Source organism: Pinus tabuliformis, chromosome X (assembly GCF_031772625.1).
Source record: "Pinus tabuliformis cultivar Carrire ecotype Pingquan chromosome X, CPIR1, whole genome shotgun sequence".
NCBI classification, from domain to species: domain Eukaryota; kingdom Viridiplantae; phylum Streptophyta; class Pinopsida; order Pinales; family Pinaceae; genus Pinus; species Pinus tabuliformis.
In genome coordinates, this window is record NC_142308.1 from 1,704,914,526 (window position 1) to 1,704,930,278 (window position 15,753).

Here is a 15,753-nt window from a genome sequence, read left to right on the forward strand (position 1 = left end):
TTCCTTCGAACTAAGAGAGAGGTTGATTTCTTTCTTCAAACAGTCCCCAATGCTCAAAATTTTGAGTCAAGTCAATTGGGTTTAACTTAAGTAGATGGAATAGTTATTATCCTCCCACCCATATTCAAATCTTGTAAAGTTCTATGTGGTGCTCTTAAATGAGTATATAATGTAGTGTTGGCATGGTACCAACAATCTCAACTCTTAAATGTGTATATAATGTGACCCTGGCATTGTATTGACAACCTCATTCTTGCCTTCAAACTGAGAGAGAGGCCAATTTCTTTCCCTCAACAATCCCCAATGCCCAAAATTTTTGCTTGGAATAAAAATATATACTTGTACACTAAAATATAGAAAGAAATAGTGCAATAAAAGTTTGACAATGAAGCAAATGTCCAATATATAAATACAATATGATAATAAATAAAAAAATTAATAATAATAATAAATAAATAAAAATAAATCATCTCCGGAAGTATTTTATTTTATATTATATTACCATCATTTTATAATATATTATCGTCATATAAAGTATTAAGAATAATATGTAATAGCCCCAAAGGATAGCTCAGTTGGTTGAGTTCATGTTGCTAAATACCTCGCCTATCGAGAGGTCACAAGGTCAAATATCCTCGACGCCCTTGGGGTTAGGCCTTGCTAGTTTGGCTGATGGGTAGATCTATCTAAATTTTCCCATGGAACGACCCTTAAAAATGTATAATTACGTAAGTTATATTTTCCATTTATAAAGTGCATATAATTTAGCTTATACCTAATTTCAAATTATAAAATTAGCATGAATCCTTTAATAGCCTGAAAATTATATTCCTTTATTAGTGTTTGATAACTAATTTCAGCTTTATTGTATAATTAGACCTAGAATTTGGTGAAGTTGAACTTAATTAGTCAAGTGATTCTATCTTTACTAAAGTTCTATCCAAATTTTCCCATGGAACCACCCTTAAAAAAGTATAATTACGTAAGTTATATTTTCCATTTATAAAGTGCATGTAATTTAGCTTATTACCTAATTTCAAATTATAAAATTAGCATGAATCTTTTAATAGCGTGAAAATTATATTCCTTTATTAGTGTTTGATAACTAATTTTAGCTTTATTGTATAATTAGACCTAGAATTTGGTGAAGTTGAACTTAAAAATTAATACATTATTAGTCAAGTGATTCTATCTTTACTCAAGTTCAAATCCCACAGTCACTGTGTTGCTTCTCATGAAGTAAGCATAAGAAAACTATGATTTACATAAATGGGAATCCTTAAACATAAGGATGATTAGACATTCTTAAACATGCGTATAGAAATTCTTAAACATAGGTAGCCTTTAAAAAGAGGTAACCTGTAAAGAGGTCCATTTGTAATTATTTTCATTTTACATGAGCAAACGTTCTTAAAAACTTTTTCCCCGTAAATTAGTTATTCGTTTGGACGAAGGCTAATCATCGAAGAATGGCATAAGCAATCACTAACATCTACTATGTTTTCATAGCATTTGTGATCATAAATAAATAACCAAGTTGAAAAATGACTTTCTTTCATAGTTTTTTATTTACTTTAAATCTAAAATTTCGGGATGGTTAGAGACCCCTGGTTTCTATATTTGATAAAGCGTTTTCTGAATTTAATCAATAAATACATTAGCTGAGTTTAGCCTCAAACAACTGAACAATGAACATTGACCCGACCAGGTTGATCAGGTGATGCAGGAACAAGTTTCACATCCTCTGTTCTGTTATAGCATGTAAGAGACAATTTTTTAGTAAACTTTCGTAGTGTGTTTGACTGAAAAAATGGTTATTGATGGGGTCAACAAAATTGGCTATATTACCCACAAAAAGGAATATTTTGATATTCATATTACTCGTAATGGTACGGCATAAATTAAACATTAAGATCTAGAGTTGCATTCTCTGCAGAAGAACAGAAAATCTACAGATATTAGCACACGTTAGAATAAAGCCACAGTTTTGGCATGGGACATTGTGAATAGGGGAAACTAAATATTATAACGTAAATAATTGACATTTGAAGAAAGATTGTATACATACAAATGTAAATAATTGACATTTGGAGAAAGAAAGTATACATACAAAACCTTCAGCTGCCAATAAAAAATACAGCTGGAGTACATAAATATTATTGTGGCACATGCCTCGTGAAAATAAATATCCAACGAAGCAAAAGTCGCATCTGAAAAAATTTGATACAAAGGAAACAGCTTCACCTCCTAAGCAGCCGACTTTCAGGCTTGCAACGGAGTTACCATTTCGATTGGAGATGACAGATTTCACTAATGTACAAAAGAATTTAACAACTCGCAAACTAACAATCCCACAAACTCCCGGAGAACAACACTCCAAAGGCTGCCTGGCATATAGGAAGCAACATGGTACAAACAATGGGAACAAAAATGCATTTGCAGCAGTGACATTCACTAGCTCCAACAGAAGTTATAAATAAAAGACAGGAGAAGGGGGGAAAGATTAACATACACAATACTTATGATAAATCTTCTTGTGGAAATTTTGCTTGACCATTTGCAGTTGCATCAAAGTTCAGTAAAGGTTCCAGTTCTTTCTGAACAGCAGAACTTTGCATCATCATCTCCTCAAGAACAGCAGACATTGCTGACTTGCATGCTTGCTCATCAGAAAAAGCGACAGTCCATCTCCCATCAACCACCCCCTTTGCTTTGGATCTCGCAGCACTTGTTCCAACTTTTCTAGAATTCAGAGAGGGTAAATTAAATGGTCTAATTCGTAGATGTAACCACCTTGGATGTTTTTCATCAATTCTAGGCTGTCATTGGACAGAATAAATATCAGTATTTCATACCATGATCTCAATCCTTGGTTTAAACATTTCAAATACGTATATTACGAATAAAGTCGGTGGATGGAATCTTTTAACATTTGGACATGGTCGATACTATCACCTGACATCGCCAAAAGGCAGATTGTTCAATTATACCCAAGAGTACAAAAAGAAGCCCATATGTAAAGATTCATAGCAAACAATTTCAAGAAGGAAATAACGAACTGTAATGCACTAACAATTGTTCAAAGCAACGGTAAATACTAAATACAGACAATCATAATGCACGACTGAAACAAAGCTTATATCATCATCCCGACTTAATGAATTAGATTTACAGGACCACAATCCTTGGATGTTGTAAATTAATTTGTGATATAAACACAAACACGTACGTGCATATCAACGCCTAGCAGTTGAATGCCTAGACGATCAGATTAACATCCCAACAAAACCTACAGGTATACATTAATTTGTGATATAAACACAAACACGTACGTACATATCAACGCCTAGCAGTTGAATGCCTAGATGATCAGATTAACATCCCAACAAAACCTACAGGCATACCGATAGGTAAAGGAAAACTGATTTTTTCAACCCAAGCCCAAAACCCAAATTGAAAAACCTATCGGATGATGTTGGCTTTAATAGTTGAGGACCTGTGATACAAAACGCATCTAATGTAGGTTGACGAAAGTATGATGGATAGAACCAAACTTCAAAGCCAGAAAACTGACATTATTGGAAAGCTGAAAGGGATCTGTTTTATACTGGATGTTTTTAAAGGTGATAAAGAATTGAAGCATTTTAGAAACTGGAATGTCTAAACATTAAAACCTATCCCTTGTTGGTGACTACTCGTGGTCTCAAAGGAGAATGGTTGTTCGAATTAAATACAAATTTACACTAATTAAAGTAATAGAATGACATATTGATATCTTCAGCATGGCTAAGAAATTTAGCATTCACAAGTAATATATGGCGAAGTGAACATACAAAACGCAATTGAGTTTTATATGTCCAACGAATTTAGATGACTTCAAAATTTCTCTGTAGTTTAAGTGCCTTTTTGCTAGCAAGTCCCTTGGAAGAAATTTTTCACGCTGGTAGATTTCATTAGGGGAGTTTTGAGGTTTAAAAAAAATCTCTTAACGAAAAAATAAAATAAAATAATAGTTAAAATAATAAATAATAGTTACAATTTTTTAAAGAAAATGAAGGAAACTACTTTTTATATTGTATTTTGAATTTTCGGCTCATCTCCTTGTAGATTTACTCGAATGTCAAGTTTAGACACTTGTTGGATGCGGAATTAAATTCCACATCCAACGAATACCCCCTTTGCATACTTCTGAGTAGACCCACATCGAACAAAATTGAAAATACATGAATAAAATGTGTCATCATATTTTTTCATGTATTTTCATTTATTTCGATGTGGATCTACTCATAAGTATGCATAGTGGATTCTCGTTGGATGTGTACTTTAATTCCACATCCAACGAGTGTCTACAGTTGACATTTGAGTAACCCTACAAGGAGACAATTCCACATCCAAATAGTGTCTACAATTGACATTTGAGTAACCCTACAAGGAGACAATTCCACATCCAACAAATGTCTACAATTGACATTTGAGTAACCCTACAAGGAGATAAGCTGAAAATACTGTTAAAAAAAATTGTTTACTTTTCCCTCCAAAATATTCTCTCCTATGAATGACATCATTATCTTGAATCCTATTGGTTCTTTTAAAGTTAATTTCGTTAGTACATTTTTGTTTTGAGACACATTTTTTACCTCAATATTCCCCTAATGACTTCTTATTCAACATAGTTAAACACTGTAGCGGTTGTTAAAAAAGAAGTTGCATAATGCATGAGGTATCGCATCATTGTGAAGAAAGGGTTGGAGGAAATATAATAGCTACAGAAAAAATAAAATTTTCAATGAATACCTAACTATTATTTCACTTATTTGAGCACAAATGTACCAATACAAAAAAAATTGGTTACATAGATACCAAAGGGTAATGACTAATTCATTTCATAGTTACAAGGTTAAGGTGATTTTCTAAGTTTCATATACCTCAAGGCTTGAACACTCTTGGAGCAAAAGTAGCAAAATATCAAGTTTCCATCAAGTTTCTAGGACACATAGATGTGAGAACAGGCGAAGGCGCAGACATCCAGGGCATATGTAGAAGCGCTCCCCAAATTTTAGGGAAATTATAGGGGACATAGGGTTCTTCAACATAGGGGTCCCCACTTAAAATACTAAAATGTTGAATTAGAATGAGACACTGACCATTATATTTTTCATTATATTTAGAAAATTGAAGAATCAAAGAATATAATATTTTTATAGATCTAGGTGTTCATATTAGTTGATAACTCAGACAAGTTTACAGCATGTATTAAGTGAAAATCAAAATAAATCATACTGAAATAAAAGATGTGAACTTTCAATCGGATCTATCAGGATTCAAAATTTTAAATCTCTTCAGACTTAAAGAATCAAGTCTCCCACAATGTCTCCAACTTAACACTGTGCAGCAGCAATCTCTCCACCAAATGTTGCACGATTGAGTCGTTGACTCATATAAGGCTCGGGAACGACACGTATAAGACTCGTCAAAGTACAAAAAAAACTTGAAATATGGTAAATTTTAAACACAAAAAAGAAACTAATGACAATTTCAATCCTTATAAGTCATAAAAACCACAATATATGCAATAATTCATAACATCATCTCATGTCTATAAGTTTTTTGAAATTACTAAAAAAAAAAACATAAATGAGAGAGAAATTGGCAGAGTACAAATTAGAACTAAAATTTCTATGGTTTTAATGGAGAAGATAAAATAATTAACTACTGGAAATTTTGTTATAGAATACCTGAAGTAGTTTCGCTGGCAACCAAATGTGAAGATGATACTCGAGGGAGGTGCTCAACAAGAAGACATAAATACGAGAGGAAATAAAGTAGTGTAAGATTCAAATTGAAGATTTTGAGCAGTAGTAAATGAGACTGCAAAGAGAAAGAAAAATTGTTGTTGTGAAACTTGAAAGTTAACATGGAAGAAGATTTGAGAAAATTGTCACAAAAGCAGAGTAGGACCCAGTCTGTGCCTCCTGAGGCAGGTATTTTCTGCACAATTTAAACAACAGACAGTGTGTAATAAATTATTAACTCTTTTAGAGTGGATGAAAAAAGTTGAATAGTTGGAGATTGATCTTCAATAATCTAATGGAAAGAGGCATCCTTCAAGTTGCTTGCTCAGTCCTGTGATGTTGAAAGTTTATTTGTCCTCTCCAATATCATTCAATTTATTGACTGCATACTTTGCATTTTGAAGCAGAATTTATCAAGCACATTCAATTGTTAGAAACCTGCAAAACAGTAGAGCCAGATAATATTCCTGGATTTGTAGACAAAGTCTGGCAGTTAAGGGTGGATGATGTTGTGGGCAAATGCAGATCCACAAGTCTAGGGTGCAGACAAAATATGGCACAACTACTGAAGAACCCGTTAGGTTTGGTTGTGGTCCATTTAACAGTTCCATGATTTCGTAAGGATAGGTGAAACCTAGAACGACCACAATGCTTGGTTGCAGATCAAAAGACACCTGCAAAGCTAGGTTGAAAGACAGGAAGAAGCTGCAATGTCAAATTGTGGACACAAGGGTGGTCACAATGGGAGATTGAGAATAGGCAGTAAGCAGAAAAATTTGTGTAGCTGGCATTCCAATTTTCACAGAATAGAAAATGAGTCAAATCGAAGATAAAAAGTACATGTATGCCTAGGCTCAAAAGACATGTTTTGTGACAGCCCAGTGTTTTTTGTGAAATTGTGTTTAACATTTATATATTTCTCAGTGATTAGAAAGGTAAATGTTCACACTCTCTGGTGTGCTCTTTGTGTTTGCTTGATGATCTATTATGTGGTTACTCAATACTGTTGATTGCATGTGACTGTCTGTAGTTAGGCCAACATAACTTATGTATAGCTTAGTTGTGAGACAAGTGAAGCAATGAATATCTCCTTTAGCCTCCTCCAAGAGCTCCTTCACTGTGCAATGGAGTCACTCAACACTCATAGGAATGAGCCAAACACTCAGATGACAAGTGAATGACAAATGGAAGGGAGAGAGGTGCTTATAAAGTATTTGCCTGCCTCCAATTTCCCCTTCCCTCCACCTCATTTCCAAAAAAAATAAAAATAAATAAATAAAACATATAAAATTGCCTTCTAAGGGTCGAAGAGTCTTATAAGACTCTGATATGAATCTTATGTGAAACCCGTGAGCCTTATACGGGTAGACGGGTTTAATGAAATACTCACTGAGTACGGGTCTTAAGTGTGGGTTCTATGTGAGTGACCTGGTTGGCTATAGAACCAGCCAAGACTCGCGGATCTTATGCAGGTGGTGCTACACTGCTCTCCACCATCCACAATCTAGTGCCCTCACCTGTTGAACACTCAGACAGCCATGAGTTGAAGGCTCAAGCATAACACGGCCATGGGTTGAAGGCCCTGGCTAACACAGCCCATGAAATCATCTGTATCTCATAGCGGTAATGGACTTAGGACCTAGGTCTTACATGGGTTCATGGGTTGAAGGCTGAAGCATAACACACAGCCACGGGTTGAAGGCCCTAGTTAACACAGCCCATATTTGTGATATTGTGCAATTATAAATTCCTTCATTATATAGGGTTTTAATCATGACACATATGCTTAAAGTGATTATTTCCCTGAAAATTCCAGTATTTGTGTTGAAAATGCTCCCATTTTGTAAGTATTCATCTATGTTACCCTTTTGTCATATTCTTGTAATTTTTGCAAAGAAGTCTTTTTCTATGACACCTTGAAATCTTTTAAAGAAACCGTCTTTGAATTTGGCTCAACTATAGTAAGATAATCTGGTTTTAGACTTCCACCACATACCAATTATATGCATGACCTTCAGGCTGCATAGAAGCATATTTTAGTTTTTTTTTGCCAAAGCAAATCTTATGCATTTCAAAATATTCTTCTGCTTTGTTGGTCCAACCTATGTTAGAAAATGTAACAAGGTTCAATCTTTATAATGATCATTGTACTTATATCATTGTATATTTAATGCAAAGAAAAAGAAGAAAAAGAATTTTATTATTATTATTAGATAAGCATGTTCTTCATGCTTCTAGACTTTTCTTGAGTCAAAGAGTCAAAGTCCTAATTAGACCTATTGTAAAGAAAAATGAAAAAGAATTTTTAAATATGTAATTTGGGTCAAAAACCCATCTAGATGCCAAGTCGGTCTACCTGTCAAGTTGGCCCAGCCCCAAAGGACATGTCTATTTGCACCGCTCTAGACAGTATATATAGAGGATAATTTCAGCTCATTTGGACACACACAGTTCTCTCAATTAGTTCTGAAATTGTAGAAATTTCTGTTTTCCCACCCCGGTTTTTAGTTTCTCCTTATTTCTCCCATATAGTTAAATGCCCTTTCCCATAACCATACATTTAACAAGCTGAAAAAAATAAATTTGCTGAAAACACAAATTCTGGAAATTTTACAGAATGCTGGAAATTGCAGAAATAAAAATCAACAGTAATAAACAGCGATTAAAACACATTTAAACACTGAGATTTTTTGTCAATGTGACCCTGAAAAAACCCCCTACAACTCTTGGGGAAACCCAGTTTGAGAGTTCTTCTTTATTTCTGAAAATTGCTTTTTTACAGTGAGAAATTTTCAGCAAAAAATCAGCAAGCAAATTTACAACTTATCTCTTTTCCCATGCTTCACAGCAAACTGGAAATTACAGCAAACAGGACAGCAATAAATACTGTACGGTCTCCTCGATTTTCGTGCCCACTTTCAGCATTAAATGCTGTTGTATGGCCCTCGTTTTGCGTGCAGAAAAATCAGCAAACTGCTCCTCGATTTTTGTGCAAACCACTCCTCGAAAATCCTGCCAAAATCTGTCTTTCACTGTGTGCTGAATCAGCTATACAAATCTGCTCAACTGTTGTCTTGGAAGGTGTGCCAAGCTGTTGTCTCTTTCTCCTCCCTGCTCATAAATCTCTCTTGCTCTCTTGCTCTCCTTCTCCCAATCTGCTCATGAAAGAATTGAATCGAATGTGATCTTTTCCTCCTTTTCCTCCCTTAATATAACTCCAAATGACTTTTGGGTGACCCAAGTGACTTTTGGGTGATCTCTAAATCCAATGGCTGAAACAGATTTAGATCAATGGCTGAGATTAAATTCTCATTTAAATCTCACTTTTTATTTTTTTTTAATTCACCCCACTTTAATAAAGACCCACTTAGTCATTTATTTCCAAAGTCACTTTTCCTTTCTAATTTTTCATTGACTTTATAAAAGTCACTTTAAAATTAGACTTAGTAACTTTATCACTTAAAGTCACTTTTAAATTAGATTTAACTTTATAAAATTATAAAGTCATTTTAGGAGAAAAATTAAATTCTTTTGGACACTTTTCCCTAGGCCAAAGATCAAAGCCTAAGGGAACCACCTATCCTCCGGTACCAAATTTCAACACTCCCTCTTACCGAGGAAGGTGTTCCTCACCACACCCATCTTGTCTCTGAAGTAGACATGCTTGCCCCGTGGTAAGGCTTTGGTAAGGATATCTGCAACCTGCTCAACAGTGGAAATATACTCAAGCTTCACAACTCCCTTCTAAAAATAGTCTCTGATGAAATGATATCTGATCCCGATATGCTTTAACCTGTCATGAAATACTGGATTCTCCGTGAGTTTAATGCAACTCTGATTATCACAGTAAATCACTGAAGGTCTCAACTGACCAAATAAGCCAAACAACATCTTGCGAAGCCAGATAGCCTCACAACTAGCTATATACTCTGCTTCAGCTGAACTCAGTGCTACTGACTGCTGCTTCCGGCTGAACCATGACACTACTGCTGAACCCAACCCAAAACAGCACCTTCAAGTGCTCTTCCTATCAGAAGCACAACCTGCCCAATCAGAATCAGTGTATCTTGCCAATCTCACTCCATCTCCCTGCCTGTAGTCCAGACCATAATCCACTGTCCCCTGCAAGTATCGCAAAATGTGTTTTGCAGCCACCCAGTGAACCTTCCTAGGCTCACACATAAACTGACTCATCGTGTTGACTGCAAAACAAATATCTGGTCTAGTGTTGACCAAATACATTAGGAACCAATCAGCTGCCTGTACAATGTGGGATCCACCAACTCGAAATCCGAAGCATGAAGCTTCTTCCAGTTGGTGATCATTGGTGTCGACATGGGTCTACAATCCTCCATGTGGAATCTGCTAAGGATGTCCACAATATATTTCCCCTGCCCCAGGAAGAAATGCCCCTCCTCCTGCCACACCTCCAAACCCAAAAAGTAATGCATCAAGCCGATGTCCTTCATCTCAAACTCCGTCGCAAGATCTCTCTTGCAGTGCTCTATGAGTCTCTCTGCACCTGTAATGATCAAGTCATCCACATACAACACCAGAATGAGAGGCTCCTCACCAATCACAATAAAGTAAAGGTTCGGATCTGCCTCACTCTTTGTGAAACCCATCCCCTGCAAATATGTATCTATCCTGGAGTACCAAGCTCTGGGAGCTTGCTCCAGGCCATAAAGGGTCTTCTTCAGTCTGCACACATGGGACTCCTTCCCATGCACCTCAAAGCCCTGTGGCTACTCAATGTACACCTCCTCATGTATGAAGCCATTGAGAAATGCGGTCTTCACATCCATCTGGTGGATCTTCCAACCCATCTCTGCTCCTATCGATATAATGGAGCGGATCGAAGTATATCGAGCCACGGGAGCGAAGGTCTCCTCATAATCAACTCCCTCTACCTGGGAGAACCCTCTAACCACAAACCTCGCTTTGAATTTCTCAATGCTGCCATCTGCAGCATGCTTTACCTTGTAAAGCCATCTGGAAGTAACCACGGATTTGCCCTCAGGCCTCGGCACCACCTCCCAAACATCATTCTTCATGATAGAAGAATACTCCTCCTGCATGGCCTCTCTCCAGACCTGCTGGCTAGCTGCCTCCTCATAGCTAGAAGGCTCAGAGTCAAGGATGCTGGTAACCATTGCCATATAGCTACAAAACCTCTCAGGTGGTCTACTCTCTCTGACCGGCCTCTTCGGCTCAGCAACAGATGTGGCATCTCTCAAGGTGTCCTGAAGCCACTTGGGCTTTCTCTTCCCTGAGCATGCTTCTCCCATAGGAGAATGAAACTCCTCCTCATCATCACCATCAGTAGCCTGAACTCCTGACTGTCTGTCTGCTGTCCTCCTGCCTGCACCTGAACCTGTAGAAGCTGAGGTACCGTGTGAACTGTCCATCAATGGACTCCCTAGTGAACTGCTCTGTGAACTGCTCTGCATGCTGCCCGGAGCACCACCCCTCTGGCTCGATGAGCCACTGCTCACTGACGGACCTGACATACTCGTAGATGTACCTCTGGATCCTCCTGATCCCTGCCCACTGGATCCCTGCGACTGACTCAACTGCTGCTGAGGGTCTGGCTGATCCAGATACTCTAACTCCCGTGACCTCCTAAAGGCCCTATCCTCCTCGAACTTCACATCCCGTCTGACAACAACTCTCCTCTGTGCAGGAATGTAAATCCGAAAGGCCTTTGAGGTCTCACTGTAGCCCACAAAGATACCCTTCTCTGCGGTGGGCTCTAGTTTGGTCCTCTTCTCCTTGGGTATATAGGAGTATGTAATGCATCCAAAGATATGAAGATGACCAATATCAGGTTTCTTCCCAGAGAAAGCCTCCTCCAGAGTCATGTGCCCCAAGGCACGATGCGAACTCCTGTTCTGCAAGTAAACAGCTGTGTTGCAGGCCTATGCCCACAAGAACAATGGCAACCCCTGATCATGTAACATGGCTTTGGCAGCCCCTATGATGGATATGTTCTTCCTCTCCGCAACCCCATTCTGTTGGGGGTTGTAAGGAACAGTGAACTCCCTCCTAATGCCTGCCTCCGCACAATAGTCAACAAACTCTCCAAGGGTGTACTCTCCTCCATTGTCCGACCTCAAGGACTTTATCTTTCGACCTGTCTGAGTCTCCACAAGAGCTCTGAACTCCTGAAACCGCTTGAAGACCTCACTCTTGGTCTTCAAAAAATAAATCCAGGTCCTCCTGGAGTGATCATCAATGAATAAAACATAGTACTCATATCCACTCAAGGAAACATGAGACATCAGACCGCTCACATCGGAATGAATCAAATCAAGTATCCTCGTCGCTCTGCTGTCACCACTGGGAAAAGGGGATTTGGCAAATTTGCCCATCGCACAACCTCTGCATGTATCAAAGTGATCAGTACTGAAATCTGGCACACCTGTAGTGATCTCCCGCAATGTCCTCAAGGCTCCATGATACATATGTCCCATCCTGCGGTGCCAAATCTCACACAGCTCAGAACTGCTAGCTCTGCTGTCGGTACTACTGCTCAATGCCTGTTGAAATTTGGTACCGGAGGACAGGTGGTTCCCTTAGGCTTTGATCTTTGGCCTAGGGAAAAGTGTCCAAAAGAATTTAATTTTTCTCCTAAAGTGACTTTATAATTTTATAAAGTTAAATCTAATTTAAAAGTGACTTTAAGTGATAAAGTTACTAAGTTTAATTTTAAAGTGACTTTTATAAAGTCAATGAAAAATTAGAAAGGAAAAGTGACTTTGGAAATAAATGACTAAGTGGGTCTTTATTAAAGTGGGGTGAATTAAAAAATAAAAAGTGAGATTTAAATGAGCATTTAATCTCAGCCATTGATCTAAATCTATTGCAGCCATTGGATTTAGAGATCACCCAAAAGTCATTTGGAGTTTATATTAAGGGAGGAAAAGGAGGAAAAGATCACATTCGATTCAATTCTTTCATGAGCAGATTGGGAGAAGGAGAGCAAGAGAGCAAGAGAGATTTATGAGCAGGGAGGAGAAGGAGACAGCAGTTTGGCACACATTCCAAGGCATCAGTTGAACAGATTTGTACAGCTGATTCAGCACACAGTGAAAGGCAGATTTTGGCACGATTTTCAATGAGAGGTTTGCACAAAAATCGAGGAGCAGTTTGCTGGTTTTTTTGCACGCAAAACGAGGGCCATACAGCAGCATTTAATGCTGAAAGTGGGCACGAAAATCGAGGAGACCGTACAGCATTTATTGCTGTCCTGTTTGCTGTGAAGCATGGGAAAAGAGATAAGTTGTTAATTTGTTTACTGATTTTTTGCTGAAAATTTCTCACTGTAAAAAGGCAATTTTCAGAAATAAAGAAGAGCTCTCAAACTGGTTTTCCCCAAGAGTTGTAGGGGGTTTTTCCAGGGTCACATTGACCAAAAATCTCAGTGTTTAAATGTGTTTTAATGGCTGTTTATTACTGCTGATTTTTATTTCTGCAATTTCCAGCATTCTGTAAAATTTCCAGAATTTGTGTTTTCAGCAAATTTATTTTTTTCAGCTTGTTAAATGTATGGTTATGGGAAAGGGCATTTAACTATATGGGAGAAATAAGGAGAAACTGAAAACCGGGGTGGGAAAACAGAAATTTCTACATGGTATCAGAGCTTGAGTGCTGAAGGGCAGTTTGGGACAGCAAAAGGAAAAATTACAGTCGCTGATTTTTCACTCAGAAAATTCCAGCAAGCTGATTTTTTCATAAACAGCAGTTTTATCTTTACTATAGCAGTGCTATTTTCAAGTTTTAGGACAGCAGGATGTCATTGGGATTGAGGGTGAAGGATAGGCTGGATGGGCATATAAATTACAGCGTTTGGAAGGAGAGAATGCAGAGTATCTTTGAAGAGGCAGAAGTCTGGGATATCATGGTGCATACCACACAGAACCCTGTTGTTGTGCCTACTAATGCTACTCAGTTGACAGCTTATAATAAAAAGAACAACAAGGGTAAGAGGCTGATTCTAGACGGAATCAAAGACCATTGCATTCCTCATGTGAGAGGAAAGAGCAATGCCCATGAGATATGGACAGCATTGTCCAATCTCTACCAGAGTACCAATGAGAACCGGAAGATGGTCCTGAAGGAGAAGCTGAAGAACATTAAGATGGGTAATGATAGTGCAGCTGGATATCTCACAAAGATTACTAATGTGACAGATGAGTTGGCAGCGATTGGAGAGGCCATTCCACCTACTGAGTTGGTGTGGATTGCAGTGAATGGCCTCCCCCGTTCATGGTTGAACTTTGCTAATGGGGTTTGTGCACGTGAGACCCTTCCCACATGGGAGAGATTTTTGGATGATTGCATTCAGACCGAGATCAGGAAAGGTCATCTTGGGGCAGCCAAGCCGGTTGAGCAGGATGAGGATGTAGCACTGGTGGCAGGAGGCAAGAAAGGCAAAGGGAAGAAGCAGGCTTCCACAAGCAGTGGTGGGGGCAAAGGCAAAGGTAAAGGTAAACAGGGGAACACACAGAAGGACTATTTCAAGGTGAAGTGTTGAAATTGTCAAAAGATGGGACACTATGCAGTTGTGTGTCCGGAGAAGAAGAAGAAGAAGGGGAAGAACCAGGACGTGGCAGCTTCAGCAAAGATTGAGGACTTTGCTGGTCGTTTTGACCGAGAGTTTGCGTTCACTACGTGTGAGTCCTCTAGTGCAGGATCACCTGCCACACAGGTTCAGAGGGAGCATGCTTTTCCCTCGATTAGCGGAGCATCTTCAGGTATCTGGTATGTGGACAGTGGGGCTTCACGTCATATGACAAGAGTCCATGAGTACTTCTCAGAGCTTTCAGAGAGTGACACTGATATTGAGGTAGTACTCGATGATGACAGAGTTGTTAGAGCAGTCGGGGTGGGGACAGTGACATTTCAGAGGGAGTCCAAACCTCCCTTGAAGGTGTCGGAGGTTCTTTATGTGCCAGGGATGAGGAAGAACCTCATATCCGTCTCAGCTTTGGAAGAAAGAGGATATGAGGTACTGCTCAGGGGAGGACAGGTGTTGATGTATCCCAGGGGCACTCCAGCTGATTCAGCTAGAGTGATAGGTGTTTCAGCCATTGGGATAACTCCCTTAATATAACTCCAAATGACTTTTGGGTGACCCAAGTGACTTTTGGGTGATCTCTAAATCCAATTGCTGAAACAGATTTAGATCAATGGCTGAGATTAAGTGCCCTTGGGATACATCAACACCTGTCCTCCCTTGAACAGTACCTCATATCCTCTGTCCTCCAACGCTGAGACGGATATGAGGTTCTTCCTCATCCCTGGCACATAAAGAACCTCTGACACCTTCAAGGGAGGTTTGTACTCCCTCTGAAATGTCACTGTCCCCACCCCGACTGCTCTAACAACTCTGTCATCACCGAGTACTACCTCAATATCAGTGCCACTCTCTGAAAGCTCTGAGAAGTACTCACAGACTCCTGCCATATGACGTGAAGCCCCACTGTCCACATACCAAATACCTGAAGATGCTCCGCTAATCGAGGGAAAAGCTTGCTCCCTCTGAACCTGTGTGGCAGGTGATCCTGCACTAGAGGACTCACACGTAGTGAACGCAAACTCTCGGTCAAAACGACCAGCAAAGTCCTCAATCTCTGCTGAAGTTGCCACGTCCTGGTTCTTCCCCTTCTTCTTCTCCGAACACACAACTGCATAATGTCCCATCTTTTGACAATTCCAACACTTCACCTTGGAATAGTCCTTCTGTGTGTTCCCCTTGTGGAAGCCTGCTTCTTCCCTTTGCCTTTCTTGCCTCCTGCCACCAGTGCTACATCCTCATCCTGCTCAACTGGCTTGGCTGCCCCAAGCTGACCTTTCCTGATCTCTGTTTGAATGCAATCATCCAAAAACCTCTCCCATGTGGGAAGGGTCTCACGTGCACAAACCCCATCAGCAAAGTTCAACCATGAACGGTGGAGGC

General features: G+C 39.0%; 1 protein-coding gene across 6 annotated transcripts in view; it reads right to left on the reverse strand.

The window, feature by feature from the left end:
• Positions 1 to 2,007: 2,007 nt before the first annotated feature.
• The window catches only part of LOC149146555 (protein TRANSPARENT TESTA 9-like), a 216,899-nt gene continuing 203,153 nt past the window's right edge, over positions 2,008 to 15,753 (reverse strand). For 5 of the 6 annotated variants that reach the window (XM_089449879.1, XM_089449877.1, XM_089449878.1 and 2 more), the window contains one exon: positions 2,008 to 2,819. In XM_089449879.1, coding sequence (XP_089306005.1) covers positions 2,520 to 2,819 — 300 coding nt within the window. In that variant the 3' untranslated portion in view covers positions 2,008 to 2,519. Of the gene's footprint in view, positions 2,956 to 15,753 lie in introns of all 6 variants that reach the window. The other variant, XM_089449880.1, reaches the window with a different exon arrangement.